General features: G+C 37.9%; 5 protein-coding genes across 5 annotated transcripts; 4 read left to right on the forward strand and 1 right to left on the reverse strand.

The window, feature by feature from the left end:
* Positions 1–125: 125 nt before the first annotated feature.
* On the forward strand, positions 126–3,605 carry BDF20DRAFT_917486 (Frag1/DRAM/Sfk1 family-domain-containing protein; the record flags this gene model as incomplete). Its single annotated transcript, XM_053084575.1, has 9 exons — positions 126–185; positions 249–294; positions 375–457; positions 531–957; positions 1,029–1,164; positions 1,249–1,272; positions 1,343–1,419; positions 1,484–2,842; positions 2,902–3,605. The coding sequence occupies 9 exons, from the start codon at positions 126–128 to the stop codon at positions 3,603–3,605; spliced, it is 2,916 nt and encodes a 971-aa protein (XP_052931133.1).
* On the reverse strand, positions 3,580–5,332 carry BDF20DRAFT_221908 (uncharacterized protein). The gene is made up of 5 exons (XM_053074951.1): positions 5,239–5,332; positions 5,005–5,154; positions 4,901–4,934; positions 4,582–4,825; positions 3,580–4,505 (listed from the first exon to the last, which is right to left on the reverse strand). Exons 1-5 carry the CDS (start codon positions 5,258–5,260, stop codon positions 3,870–3,872), a joined length of 1,086 nt encoding a protein of 361 aa, XP_052931134.1. The 5' UTR covers positions 5,261–5,332; the 3' UTR covers positions 3,580–3,869.
* Positions 5,333–6,377: 1,045 nt separating this feature from the next.
* Positions 6,378–9,084, forward strand: BDF20DRAFT_899936 (Poly(A) polymerase central domain-containing protein). The gene is made up of 6 exons (XM_053082703.1): positions 6,378–6,636; positions 6,703–6,851; positions 6,928–7,091; positions 7,174–8,161; positions 8,252–8,369; positions 8,479–9,084. Exons 1-6 carry the CDS (start codon positions 6,473–6,475, stop codon positions 8,582–8,584), a joined length of 1,689 nt encoding a protein of 562 aa, XP_052931135.1. The 5' UTR covers positions 6,378–6,472; the 3' UTR covers positions 8,585–9,084.
* Positions 9,085–10,067: 983 nt separating this feature from the next.
* On the forward strand, positions 10,068–10,951 carry BDF20DRAFT_222101 (60S ribosomal protein L18ae). The gene is made up of 3 exons (XM_053074952.1): positions 10,068–10,220; positions 10,294–10,458; positions 10,569–10,951. The coding sequence occupies exons 2-3, from the start codon at positions 10,348–10,350 to the stop codon at positions 10,905–10,907; spliced, it is 450 nt and encodes a 149-aa protein (XP_052931136.1). The 5' UTR covers positions 10,068–10,220; positions 10,294–10,347; the 3' UTR covers positions 10,908–10,951.
* A 1,079-nt stretch (positions 10,952–12,030) lies between these two features.
* Positions 12,031–13,995, forward strand: BDF20DRAFT_917490 (major facilitator superfamily domain-containing protein; the record flags this gene model as incomplete). The annotated part of the gene is made up of 8 exons (XM_053084576.1): positions 12,031–12,351; positions 12,430–12,534; positions 12,622–12,669; positions 12,738–12,798; positions 12,892–12,968; positions 13,033–13,444; positions 13,570–13,671; positions 13,763–13,995. 8 exons carry the CDS (start codon positions 12,031–12,033, stop codon positions 13,993–13,995), a joined length of 1,359 nt encoding a protein of 452 aa, XP_052931137.1.
* Positions 13,996–14,122: the final 127 nt, after the last annotated feature.

The following is a 14,122-nucleotide window of genomic DNA, read 5'->3' on the forward strand; positions in this document are numbered from 1 at the left end:
GGGAGCTCTTTTGCTTGAACCGCTTTCACATTGTCCTTTCATTTTTTCATTTTATATATCAAATTATATAACAGTACTGCATATAATTGATATCCGCGTTTCTCAAGTAGAATAATTGAAAGGATATGGCTGAAAAGTCCACAGTTCAATCAACTACCGGCCCTGAGCCTTTCATTATTAAGAAAGTAAGGTGTAAGTGCAATTGACTTGCAGGATGATAAGCTCTAATGATATATTCACGAAAATAGATAGGAGCCAAGTATGTCGCTTATGCTCATACATTGTGTGCCTACAGTAAGGAATCATGATAATTACGAGTTTGATGGGAAATAATAGATAATGAAGATAATGTTACTCAATTGTGCATTTCATAGGCGCGTTTTTCGTTGCACTGATTGTTGCTTGTTATACACACTACTATAAAATTGTGCAGAATGAGTATTTTGGATATCCTGACGTAAGATGAAATTCAAGTGAAGGGTTTGGATGGATTGTTATTGATTAGTTTGAGAAACCATTGTTATACATAGGAATGGTTCCCTAGTGTTAGTGCCACTACGGGCGATAGATACCCTGCCCGTGCAATTTTCCAAATTTTGATCGCATTAACGTCTGGACCTAGATTTGCACTTCTTTTGTTATGGTTTTTTTATTCGACGTATTCAGCAAAGACAGTGACAAAAGGATATGGATTGGTTCTGTTAATTGTTGGGATTATACGTACAGTCGCCTGTGGCGGATTTGTTTACATCACATCCACAGATGATCATTTAACGCACGATATCATGATGATCTTATATCTGTTATGTACTGTACCATGGCAAGTGGGTGTACTTTATGCTACTGAGAACCCTGTAGCTGTTCGTTGGAGAAAATTCATTACAACAGCATTTTTCACAACTTTACCACCAATGATTTACTTCTTTATTCAGCACAAAGTGAACAGAGTTCCTGGAGGTAACAGAATATAACAGAGTTTGCAACTTTCGACGGATGACTGATATCCTACCTTCAAATCCGCCGGTTAGCTTATACAACTTATGCTTTCTTTGAGTGGTCCCTTATCTTGTTTGATGTAGCTTATGATGCGGTTTCAGCTATTGAGTTCCAAAATTTTGAACTGTCAATCGTTGATAAAAATGGAATCTCTCCTCTTGCACAATCGTAAGCATTAGATATTCAGAACTGAAATGCCTTAAGGGCGAGGGTAAGGAATGTCGCTAACCAATACACTTTTCTCGATCGCAGCTCTTCAGTCCCTTTCGTTTCCAAGTAAGTAACTTACAGTCCTTTTATATTTACGCCTTTTATTTTTTATCAATACGCTAATATCTTTTGGCAGTCCTGAGGGAAATATTGCACCATCAACTTTACGTACAATTACTACTTTTGTCGGCTTTGTCACTGAAACCTACTTGGGTAAGTCATGTATAAATAGTCGGATAATTTGCTTTCATCGAACTATACTGACCCACGTTTATAGCATATATTTTTTGGTCAATGCTCACTTCATTGGCTCTGTTGATATGGTATTTTCCATTATGGTATATGGGTATTTCGGGATTCGAAGCATTCTTATTTATCACTCTCATGCCTGTCATTCTGGGCATTACACCGCTCAGACGTTTAATTGCCAAATACCGCGGCATTTTCCACTTCATCTCGTTGATCGGTATTGCTTCCTATCTTAAGCAAGATCCCGTCTGGCGTTTATCTTTAACAGCAGCGGGTATTGGGTTGAGTGCAACTACATGGGTTGCAACATGGCTCGAATCCAAGAAACATACTGGGGAACTGGAAAGATCTGTGCTTATTTGGAGCCTAGGCTTAGTAATGCATAATGTTGTGAAAATGGCATGGTTTACCGAAAACCCTATCTGGCCTATTATGAACAAAGTCAATGGTGGTTGGAACGATATTGGTATTGTATTAGGTATTATTGCTTCTGCTGAAGTTTTGATCCGTGATGGTACCGTACGCAAAGCTATTGAATCAGGCAAGGGCCTTGGTTCCTTAGATTACCGCGTGGAAACAAAACAATTTGGTAGCTCGTTGATGGCGGCTACTGGCTTTGGTTCTCTTCTATTTGCTCTTCATTCTATGTACACAGATTCTTCCACTATCATGCGTTGGACAGTAGACGGTTATCCCAACCATGGACCCGAACCAGTACCTTGGGGCGCTGTTACCATTTCTTTTCTTGTCGTCGGCTTAATTTTATCTCCCTATCGTCGCTTAACCACTAGTTTTATTTGGTATGCTGTCGGTTGCTGTGCCTGCACTGCTTTCTATTATTTCTCTGCTTGGACTGCTTATTATGCTGGTCTCGTCTTGGGTGCCTACTTGTTGTCTATTACACCTGCTCTTGTCCGTGGTATATCTACTCAAAGTCCATTAAAGTCCTTGTTTACAGCCTTCATGACGTATAATATCTTATGTCTAGCTCATGTATGGGTTGTAGCCTATGAATTTGTTCCAGGCGGTGTATATGCTCGTGAGCATACGGACATAATTCTCGCAACGATGATGGCATTGATTGGTTTGGGTGTCTTGAATGCAAACCAACAAGCTATGTTGGATGTGCACAACAAGTTGGCACAGTTTCATATCCTAAAACAAGCACGCTCTATGTCTCGCGTTTTTGGTGTTGGTTTCATTGCTGTTTCTGCTGTAATTGCTGCTAATCGTGTCGCTAGAGCAAAGACGCCTGTACCTTATACAACGTCTGAGAAATCATTTACAGCAGGTATTTGGACTATTCATTTCGCACTTGATAACGATATGTGGGCTAGTGAGAATAGAATGCGGGATGCTATTCGTGATTTGGAATTGGATGTTGTTGGTAAGTCATCTCGTAAGCAGTTATTCTGTCAATACTTCTAACTATGTGTTACAATTCAGGTTTGCTGGAATCAGACACTATGAGAATTATCATGGGCAATCGTGATTGGGCTCAATCTATTGCAGAAGATTTGGGTTACTATCTAGATTATGGACCATCAAGTATGAAGCATACCTGGGGCTGTCTTATGCTATCTAAATTCCCTATTATCAAATCCACGCACCATCTTTTGCCATCTCCAGTCGGTGAACTTGCTTGTGCCATACACGCTACTTTGGATGTTTATGGTCAACCTGTCGATTTCATTGTCTCCCACAACGGTCAAGATGAAAACTACAACGATCGAATTCAGCAGACGACAGAATTGGCTAGAATCATGCGTACCAGCCCCAATCCCTTCGTATTTTTGGGTTATGTTGTGACAAAACCAAAACAAGAAATATATCATCTCCTGTTTGACGGTGGTGATATGAATGATATTGATCCATCTGATTGGGATCGTTGGTGCCAATATATCGGCTATCGTGGCTTACGTCGTGTTGCTTATGCTCGTGTCAGTCATGGACGTATTACAGACACTGAAATTCAAACAGGTAAATTCCAGGTTGTGTCAAATCCTAAAGAATACTGGAAGGCTAGCTATAATATGATTGATGAATCGCAAGTACCCGAAGCACTAAGATATCCTTCCATGTTCCGCGGCTCTGGTACCCGTGGTCATCGTTATCACGTCTTCAACGAACCTCGTTATTTCGCAAACTAAATGATCAAACTGTAAGTATTCTTCAAATGAGGGCCATTGTTGTTACTTTTTCAGTGATGATGAAGATGTAATTTAATCTCTTTAATACTACAACATATACATTACTACACAATATTTTTACTGTATGATAACGGATGTAAATGAAGGCAGTATAAAATACAACTCCTTTATACTTCATATATACATATATAGATAAAGATACATTCAGTTCAATTTTTCAATGTTGATGATGATGATAATGACAATCATAGTACTAATGTCGCTCTAAAGCTCGTCACGTTGTACTTTCTGTTTTATATTTCCTTCAGCAATCAATCGTGATGGCTCTAATGTTGTATGTTCTTGTTTCCATTTTGAATAGTTAACTTTCATCATACGTTTTTGAAGTTCTCTTAAGTAAGGTGTTATCGTATTATAATTGTCAAATGACACAAATGTGAAATAAGTATTCATCGGGAAATCATCAATGTTACATCCTGCTTTGCCAGCAATAATATCTTCAATAATCACTTGCTGGTGTTGTGGATCAACTTCATTTTTATTGAAAGCGGTAGAGAGGCCGTGTAATTCCATTCCAATACCATCACCGCCACCTGCTGCTCTTATGAGGGACTTACATTCTTTATTCACTACATTTTTTATACGGTCAACCGTAACAAGACCATCCTCGGGTATCAAATTTTCTTTGGGTACGCTTCTCCAAAACTTGGGCGTGAAATAAGTTGGATAATACTTCGGTGTCGGATGTATCTGGTTAGACTTTGTGATAATGAACTTTGACCGCACACCTACGACCTCACCATCTCCTTCCCATTGAGCCATCTCTGGATTATAGTTGACAAGCTCACCCATAGATGGCCATTGGCATTTTCCAGGCATATGGGTGTAAATGAATGGGCACTATGTACGCATTACAATAGAGCCGTCAGTATACTTATAGGTTTGCTGCAACAGCGGCATACTGTTTCTGACTTACTTCTTTACTAACAAATTCATCGGTCCCTTCAGTAGCTTCTGTATGTATTTTACATTTTTCATCAATTATTGTCTCCAACAACCTCGTATCAACTGGCTCATTTACGTTTTCAGCATCTACATTTAAGATAAGAATTTGCTCTACTGTATTTCTTGCAAATTGAAATAGTTCTTCTATTATATCTGTAAATGCAAGATCGGAAGGTGCACCGTCATATCGAGAACAAACAACAATCTGCCCTTGACTTTTTTATGATGGTTTGCCTATAGTTAGCGAAATATTTCGTGACATCTTTCTGCTATACTTGAATTGTACTCACTGCTTGCATAGATTAATATCAAGATAACGTATACCTATAGTTAGTTGTACACATAAGTCTGGGAACTTTCCTCTTGGTTGTAGCATTTTTGACATATACAATACCATCCTTTAACATCTGAGCAACATTATGCAACCGTTGTTGTTTATGCGCACCAAGGTAGAAAGCTTGATTTATAGGTAAATCCTTATAATCTGGAAAACCGTTACATGGACCTGGCCCATTATTGGTTTCTGATACTTCAAAATCTGCACCTGTCCTGCGACAAGAGGGCATTAAAATTGTATTAGTGTCAGCCTATAAGTCATCAGAAAATTATTCTCATTTGATTACTTTACTCATCAAACTGTGCACAGACATTCATTGATATGGAAATGATTGCTAAAGAAGCTGCCCAGACTCTCATTGTTAAGTAACAAGCTGAAAGTAATGAATAAAGAAAAGAAAACGAACTTCAATCCTACTTGACAGATCCTGATATAAGCTTCACATTTTAATTCGTGTTATCCAATGACTGTATGTATCACCAAAAATATGGTTATAATATGGTTTCAAAATCCTCAAAATCCAATAAACCCAGAATTAACGACTGCAGAAGCCTAAAACCCAGTCATTGTGCAAGGAAATACAACGAAAGATGTAGTCGCAATTTGTTGCTCTGCACAGAAGTTGTTGAGTTGATGTTTGCTTGGGCGATATGACAACCTTCAGGTTACGTTCTCAAATACAGTAAATGCTGACAGATATTAGCTTTACAGCGAGTTCATCCTGTGCAAGTAAGACCGAAAACAAATTGCAAACAGATGCTGAAGATACACTGCAACAATGAGCCCCACTTTACTAACAATCAATAGGAATGCAACTAATGTATTGATAGTTCAGGTTAAATTATATTGGAAGCGTAAATAAATTGAGCATTTTGAAATGCATAGTTAAAGGTGAAACATAGAAAGGTAGGGAATGGTTTGAGCTCCCCAATATTTTTCATGAATTCTAGGCTGTCGATACAGAGTATTAACCAGATTTTCCTTGGCGATTGCCCTGTCAAATAGCCCATCAAAGGATTATTATTTTGAAAAAGAAAACTTTAGAAACGTATCATCGAATAAACGATATTCTGTTCTATAGTCTGCATGGACGTTCCGTTCAGAATTTGAATCGTCCACGAATGAAAAATGCATATACCATTTTTTTCAGCCATGCAAAACATTAATGGGGAATAAAGCTGCTGTTATCAATCTATGCAGACCGTAAATGGATCATCCTTTTGCTTCATAACTATGATAGCAGTGGAACAAGGATAATATTAGATGTTTTTACAAAGCATTGATCGTGCTACTATCATGAAGAGAGGATATTTATCATTCTGTATAGTGTCTCCTCGTTCAATAAACATTTTACCTAAAAACGGAAATTCTAGGTAAGTCACGAGCTAAAACACAAAACGGCCCGTCGTTACTTTCCTTTTAAGCACTTGGCTTCTTTCACTTTTTTATCTTTGTCTATTTTATTACCGTAGAGAGTGTCATCGCCACTACGTCGACAAGCTAAATCTGTAGCTGTATAGAATCAATGAGTCAGGAAGTACAACATCAGCAACCTGTGCGCCAGCTTGGCGTAACACCCCCTATCTCTTCTGCTCCGCCTACAGAACAAGAATTGAAGTTGACTGATGATCTGTTGAAAACGTTGAAAGATTTTGGCTTATTCGAGAGCGAACAAGAAGCACAGAAACGGTATGTCATGAAGAAATTAGGATCATTGGTTTACGTTTATGGTTATGCTGATATCCACATGGATAGTGTTGTCGTATTGGGAAAGTTAGATAAGCTTGTAAAGGAATTTGTCTATAAAGTGAGCAAATTGAAAGGCTTCCCTGATTCCTTAGCAAGAGAAGCAGGTGGGAAGATTTTTACGTACGGTAGTTATAGATTGGGTGTCCATGGCGCTGGTAATTACAACGTTCATATCTTTGATTCATCTTCTTAAAACCCTTCAATTTAATACTTATGCGTTTTGTTATAAAGGTGCCGATATCGATACCTTATGTGTCTTTCCTAAGCACGTTGAACGAGAACATTTTTTTACCATTATGTATGACATGCTAAAAGAAAGACCTGAAGTAACTGAAATAGCAGCTGTTCCAGACGCATATGTTCCAGTCATCAAAATGCACTTCTCTGGAATTCCTGTAAGTATTTGGCTGCCCCTATTCATCGAGCTTATTGCAGAAAGCGATTTTATTAATTTTTTTTTTCCTTTACTTCCTTAAGATCGATTTTATTTGTGCACGACTTGCAGTAGCTCAAGTGCCTGACGACTTAGAATTAGCAGACAATAATATTCTCAAAAGTCTAGATGAACGATGCGTCCGTAGTTTAAATGGTTCCAGAGTTACTGATGATATTTTACGTCTTGTTCCCAATGTGAACACCTTCAGAATTGCACTAAGAACGATCAAATTATGGGCAAAAAGCCGTGGAATTTACAGTAACGTCATGGGATTCTTGGGTGGTGTTGCTTGGGCCATGTTAACAGCACGTATTTGCCAACTTTATCCCAATGCCTGTTCGGCATCCATTGTCAACAGATTTTTTTCGATTATGTCACGTTGGAAATGGCCTCAACCTGTTTTGTTACGACCTTTAGAAGATGGGCCGTTGCAGGTACGCGTATGGAACCCTAAGCTATATCCTGCCGACAGAAGTCATCGTATGCCAATCATTACACCAGCCTATCCTTCTATGTGCGCCACTCACAATGTCACCGATTCCACTCGTAGTATCATGATGAATGAATTTAAGATAGGTCTTGAAATTGTAGAAAAGATCATGATGGGAAAAGGAGAATGGAAAGAGTTATTTCAGAAGAGCAAATTCTTCCATGCTTACAAGCACTATCTACAAATCACGTCATCTTCCGATTCTTCTGAATCGCAGCTTATGTGGTCAGGTCTGGTAGAGGCCAAATTACGTCAGTTAGTTTTGAAATTAGAGTTGGTGGATATGATTACATTAGCCCACCCCTATGTTAAAGGCATAGACAAGATTCATTATTGTTTAACAGCAGAGGAAGTGGATGCAGTGAACAAAGGCGGATTTTTGCCTGATCGATCTTTTACTGTGGAAGAAGGAAGTCTTGAAACCAATCATATGGATTTGCTAAAGGCGAACGGCGTTGTGAAAGAAGAAAATGAAAATGATGTAACAAGAGTTTTCACTACTACATTTTACATTGGTTTTGTAACAGCTCCAAAAGTTGGTTAGTATAGCCCTCTGACAATGTCCAAATTCAAAGCAATGATACACATACATACTTTTTCTTAATTATTTTTTTCCTTTTATAAAATAGCCGGCGAGAATAGAAAGTTGAACCTCGTTTGGCCTGTGCAAGAATTCACCAAGTTGGTCAAGGCTTGGGATAAATTTGATGAAGCTCAAATGAAGATTCACGTTCAAAGCGTTAAAGGGTGCTGCATGAAATTTATTTTCTCTTGGATATTTTAACTCTACTGTTCGGTTTATGTGTTTTATTTTGAAAGACTAATCTATTACTTTATCTCTGTGTGATTTCTGTAGATCGAAGTTACCAGCCGAGTTAGTAGGTGAAGGACGAAATCTGAAAAGAACACAGGAAAAAGTGAAGACCATTACGTCTTCCGAACAACCCAACAAAAAGGTATGACTTTATTATCCTCTTCCTCTTCGACTTACATAGGCTGTTTGATAAGATTGATTTCCTCTTTGCGATTAGGCAAAAACCAGCGTTGCTACCAACAATAATAGCAGCTTGAATAAGAATACCAAGGATGTGACAGGTATCAATTCAATTACTAATGATAATAACATAGAGAAAAAGCATAACCTTATTACTGCCACCACTGCAGCTTCCATCATTCAGCAAGAAGAAGTCCTATCTTCTCAAACAGAAGATAAATCAGCAACACCAACACCCACGACAACAGCAACTAATGTTTCCCCAGCTGAGGGTCTATCTACTTCTGTGTCGTAGACATGGCTCAAAGCTTCTTAGTTGTAAGGACAGATGTATATAAATATAGTCATTAATAGTTTTCTTTACAAGCTAATCAGTTATCAAACCACAAAATCCCTACTACATATAAATAAATACACGCTAATGCATAATAACGCTTACATTGAGAAAAAGATGTAGTCAAGTCATAGTTACATGTACAAGACATAATTTTGATCAGTTATTCGCTTTTCATTGATAAAGAATCTCACATGAGACTAAAAAGTTTTGTTTGCTACACAATCTTAAATTTCTTATTCCAGAAGATATGGAATGCTACACTGTGGCATCCTTCATCAGTTGCTTACAATTGACGGGTTAATTATTGGTGCTAATAACATTCTATTGGTGATCTAAGGCATTGTAAGATGCTTTCAATTGGCGGGCATCATCTGAACGTTCTGACTGGAGAGCTCACGTTAGGCGTCGGCCAAAAAGATCAATCATCAATTCTTTATTTCTTAAAATGGTGGGTAGCAATGCTCAACAGGGTGCTACTTCTGTACAACTGAAGTGATAGAGCCTCACAGTGTATTTCAAATATATTATAAAGTTGGTTTGAGTGTTGTTGTAAGTATTATTTGACAGGTTGTAGCATTTATTTGAATTCTAATTTATCATGTTTCGAAACGGAATCTTTCGGAGTTCAGGTAATATCAATGCATGCGGCCCACAAACAATGAACACAAATATATTCCGAGTCGGATTAAGCGATTAAAAACCCCGAATTTCGTGGCAAAAAGTTGGTTATGGTGTGTATATGAGAAAGGGAAGGGAGAGGAATGGGGAGGAGAAAAGAGACCAGATAACAATGGCCATAATAAGATCCTTCTCTCTTTCTTTACTGGCACGATGGCTAGAGTAAGTCTCACTTATAAAGACCCAAACGAAAAGACGATGATCTGTATCAAGACAAAGGATGTGACAAAGATGATCAAAGTAGACTATTTTCGATGAGAATCTTGCAGACAATAACAGATGCACAGCAATATACACTATCGTATCCATCCATCGATTTCCTCATTCATCTATCATCTTATACATCAATCCAGCGTACGACTAAAGTGTTACATTAGCAGATGTAATGCATTAGATGGAAGTGTTATTCGGCAATATGTATAGGTTATGGATTTTGATCATCGGAAATAATGAGCACATTGTCATTTACCTTGATCAACTTTGTCGATTCCCTTGTTTTGATACATTTAGATATTTTTTATGACGATGCATAACTAACACATGTTATCTATGTTTTTTTTCACTACGTCCTCAGTTCCAAGAATATCAAGTACGTATATGACTCATTATATATTTTTGAATTTCTTAAACTAATTACGTCTCATTTCTTATTACGTTAAAAGGTAGTTGGTCGCAAGCTCCCGTCCGCCCAAGAGCCTACCCCTAAGCTCTTCCGCATGCGTATCTTCGCTCCTAATGTTGTTGTCGCTAAGTCTCGCTTCTGGTACTTCTTGAAGAAGCTCCGCAAGGTCAAGAAGGCCGCTGGTGAAATCGTTTCCGTCAACATTGTAAGTTTTCAGAATTCATAAAAAGCAACAGATTTAACAACGTACCAACATGCAACAATTGCCTACTTCCTTTCCTCTTTGACTGCATATATACTATTTAATATGTTTAGATTGCCGAAAAGCGTCCTGAACAAATCAAGAACTTCGGTATCTGGATTCGTTATGACTCTCGTTCCGGTACTCACAACATGTACAAGGAATACCGTGCTATGAGCCGTGTTGAAGCCGTCGAAACTTGTTACCAAGATATGGCTGCTCGTCACCGTGCTCGTTTCAGATCTGTCCAAATCATTCGTGTTGCTGAAGTTAAGGATGCCGATGTTCGTCGTCAATACATCAAGCAACTCTTGGTTCCCAAGCTCTCTTTCCCCTTGCCTCATCGTATTGCCAAGGCCGACAAGAAGCACCGTGCTCTCTTTGTTGCCAAGAGACCTTCTACTTTCTACTAAACTCTTTCTTTGTTTTGCTAGTTGTGTTGTGTTCTCCTCTCTTTTTTATTAATTAAAAGAACTGTTTTAAAAAAGATTGGGATCGAAATATAGAATGTTTACAGTACGTCGACTATTGCAATGAAGAATCGTACAAGTTGATACAAAGCCGAATCAGATGGATATTGTTTGGTTAAAAATCGATAGGATATTACCAATTGCGGAGTATCTTGGAAGTTGGGATGTTAATAAGGTTGCCTTTGGAAAATCGTTACCGATTTGTGGACGTTGTAGGATTATTCATTATTCTAATGTGTTAGTTGAGATTGCGGACGAACTAATGCAGTGAAGTTTTACAAGTTCCAGAGACTTAATAAGTTCTTTGAGCCTTATTCAGCACTTTGTAAGGTTAGCGAAACAGTAAAATTTCATTTTCGTACTGTTTGCCACTTTCCGCTTTTACATTTATTCACGTTAAGTATAGAATAACACATTCATGTAAACGTGTCAAACTGGTAGGTTGCTGTATTCGCTATATTAAGCTACCGGAATCTTGTTGGGCTTAAGATTGCAGATTGTTTATGCTCCTTTATAACGAACTGTGTCTGTATTAATCATTATGAGCCTGGTTTTTAAAAGAACTGCAGCAGTTACAAACAGCATAAACAACTTGAACATTTCAGCATACGATATCTTCCCATGAATATTACTTGCTGTTTTCGATAATGGGTATTAATTTATTGTAATGGTGAAATTGGCACAATCTAAACGCTAGCAGAATCACGGTAATTATAGAGTGAAAACCGTGTGTCGGACCATTGCCTGAACTGCATTTTACTTACGCATGGTGGAATTTGTATAGCTAGCACGGTGGACTAGAAGCACCAATTACACCTTGGAAATTTTTACGCTAAAAAGTAAAGCCTAAATATTGCTTACAAAAAAAGGCATTTCTTGTGTTCACCAGTGGGAGTAACTAAAGTAGTGAAGTAATGGTTGGAAAAGAAAACCAACCAGTGAACACACAGAAACATACTTCCTCTTCTATTTGATTCTGTCCCTATCTCTTTTTCCCATTTCTTCGTCTTTTTGATCCTTTTCGGTCTTCCCCCAGTTTTTCAGTCAATTTTATAACGTTAAAATAATGGACACTTTACGACGAGTAAAGATGGAAGATTCAAGATCAACAGTTCCTCCTGTCAATGATGACGATTTAGAAGAATTTTCATTCATCTTTCGAACATATAAAATCCGCTTCTATGGTTTGACTGTTATTGCTTTGTCTAATATTGCGTCGTCGTTGAATTGGCTGGCCGTAGCACCTGTGCCTGAACCCTCCAATTCGTTTTTCAACAATTGCGGTTTAACAACTATCAACTGGTTCTCCAATGTTTTCATGCTAGTTTATCTTTTGGCTGGTCCACTATCCAGTTGGGTATATGAACGTTGGTCAATTAAACTTGGTGTAAGTATTCATTTTTCTTTTACACACAAAAATTATGGTGTGTCTGTGTACAAGCTCATTGATTCTCTTTGAACGTAGATTGTTATCGGAGCCGTGTTACAAACTATCGGTGCTTGGTTACGTTACTTTTCTACTTTTGTTAGTGATCCTACGGGCAGATTGGCTTTAAGCCTGATCGGTCAGGTAACAATATGATACGAGTTGAACTCATGTAATCAAAGCTGCTCACCGCTAATGTCGCAAAATCAATTCAAATGATTTATGCATTAGGTTATTTGTGCTGTTGGTCAGCCATTTATTCTTAATGTCTGCACGCCTGTAAGTTTATCTGTTTTAAGCTATGTTTCTCAATTGTTATTCAGAGAACTTTATCTTTCTAACAATAGTATGCAGCATTATGGTTCAGTGCAGATGGTAGAGGAACTGCCTCTATGGTGGGTGGCGTAGGTAAAGTAAATCACTACATTTGAACAAACGTGTATGTTATCCCAAGGTAGAGCTAACTCGTACGATATTTCTGCCTTCTTCAAAATTGAAAAGCAAATGCAATTGGTATGGCTATTGCTTCTCTCATTATCCCTGCATTAGTTACAGATGCTGATTCTCTACCTCTTGGCGTAAGTCTATGTTATACTTGGGTTTCTTTTTTTTAATGATGCACAGAAACTAATGCATATTTAGTTCCTGGTGATAGCTTGTATTACTACTGGCTTTGCCTTACCAGTCTTCTTTATTCCTAAAAAGCCCAAAACACCACCCTCTTTTAGTGCTTCTTCAAAAGATAAATTTGCATTGACATTCAAGGAATCCATCATCCAGTTGCTGACGAACTGGAATTTTTTGATCGTTGTGGTTGCTTTTGGTGTTCTTTGTGGTCTTTCTTCTGCGTTAACATCCGTTTTCGCTCAAATCGTAACGCCTTACGGCTATAATGATGATGAAGCCGGGTACCTGGGTGCAGCATTCATTATAGCAGGTCTTGTAGGAGCTATCTGTGCCGGCATTTTCATCGATAAAACAGGTCGTCATAAGATTCTTATCAAAATTTTTGTACCTATCATTGGATGCTTGTACTTAGCATTTTACTTTGTTGGTAAGTGTGTAACTCTGTTGTTTAAGTGAACGTCTCACACATGAGTCGTACATTTGCCTTTATTACAAAAGAGGATAAATAGCATGTGTTTATTAAAAACAAATCCTTCATATTTGTAATTTTAGTGTCGAAAAATGTAGGTTATGGTGCTATTGCTGCAGTAGTTGCTCTTATGGGCTTCTTTACGTTTTCCCTTTTACCTGTTGCCCTTGAGCTTTCTATTGAATGTAAGTATAAGATATAGAATATTTGTAAACACGGGCCTTACTACAAAAACTAGCACGGTGCTCACAAATAATTTTCTTGGATGATATACAGCTACATATCCTATCAGTGAAGCTATTTCTAGTTCCATGCTATGGATGGCTTCGCAGGTTTTAGGCCTTGTATTATTGATTGTAATGGATGCTCTTCGCAATCCTGATGGCAAGATGAACCGTAGTCTTATTTTTGCTGTATGCATAGTATTCCCAATTTCTATTCTCACAACAATTTACAACAGTCCAAATAAGCGTATTGAATTCGAAGAAAAAAACAGAGGTCAGCGATAAGTTAACCTTTCGAATGGTCTTGTTTGTAGATAGGAATTATACCAATCTTTGATTTATCCTCCGACAGACAGAATTTTATTTTATAAAAAAAAACCAAAAACAGAAAATATCCTTTAACTTATCATTA

This window comes from Mycotypha africana (genome assembly GCF_025528875.1).
Source record: "Mycotypha africana strain NRRL 2978 chromosome Unknown BDF20scaffold_15, whole genome shotgun sequence".
Classification (NCBI taxonomy): Eukaryota; Fungi; Mucoromycota; class Mucoromycetes; order Mucorales; family Mycotyphaceae; genus Mycotypha; species Mycotypha africana.

Bases quoted from the DNA above. Each gene is read 5' to 3' on its own strand.
- BDF20DRAFT_221908 (XM_053074951.1), bottom strand. From the start codon at position 5,260: ATGTCTGTGCACAGTTTGATGA. The intron at 4,826-4,900 runs GTGAGTACAATT...ATCATAAAAAAG, and splicing joins GATATTAATCTATGCAAGCA to TCAAGGGCAGATTGTTGTTT. The intron at 4,506-4,581 runs GTAAGTCAGAAA...ATGCGTACATAG, and splicing joins ATGAATTTGTTAGTAAAGAA to TGCCCATTCATTTACACCCA.
- BDF20DRAFT_899936 (XM_053082703.1), top strand. From the start codon at position 6,473: ATGAGTCAGGAAGTACAACATCAGCAACCTGTGCGCCAGCTTGGCGTA. The intron at 7,092-7,173 runs GTAAGTATTTGG...TACTTCCTTAAG, and splicing joins TGCACTTCTCTGGAATTCCT to ATCGATTTTATTTGTGCACG. The intron at 8,370-8,478 runs GTGCTGCATGAA...TGATTTCTGTAG, and splicing joins CACGTTCAAAGCGTTAAAGG to ATCGAAGTTACCAGCCGAGT.
- BDF20DRAFT_222101 (XM_053074952.1), top strand. From the start codon at position 10,348: ATGCGTATCTTCGCTCCTAATGTTGTTGTCGCTAAGTCTCGCTTCTGG. The intron at 10,459-10,568 runs GTAAGTTTTCAG...TAATATGTTTAG, and splicing joins AAATCGTTTCCGTCAACATT to ATTGCCGAAAAGCGTCCTGA.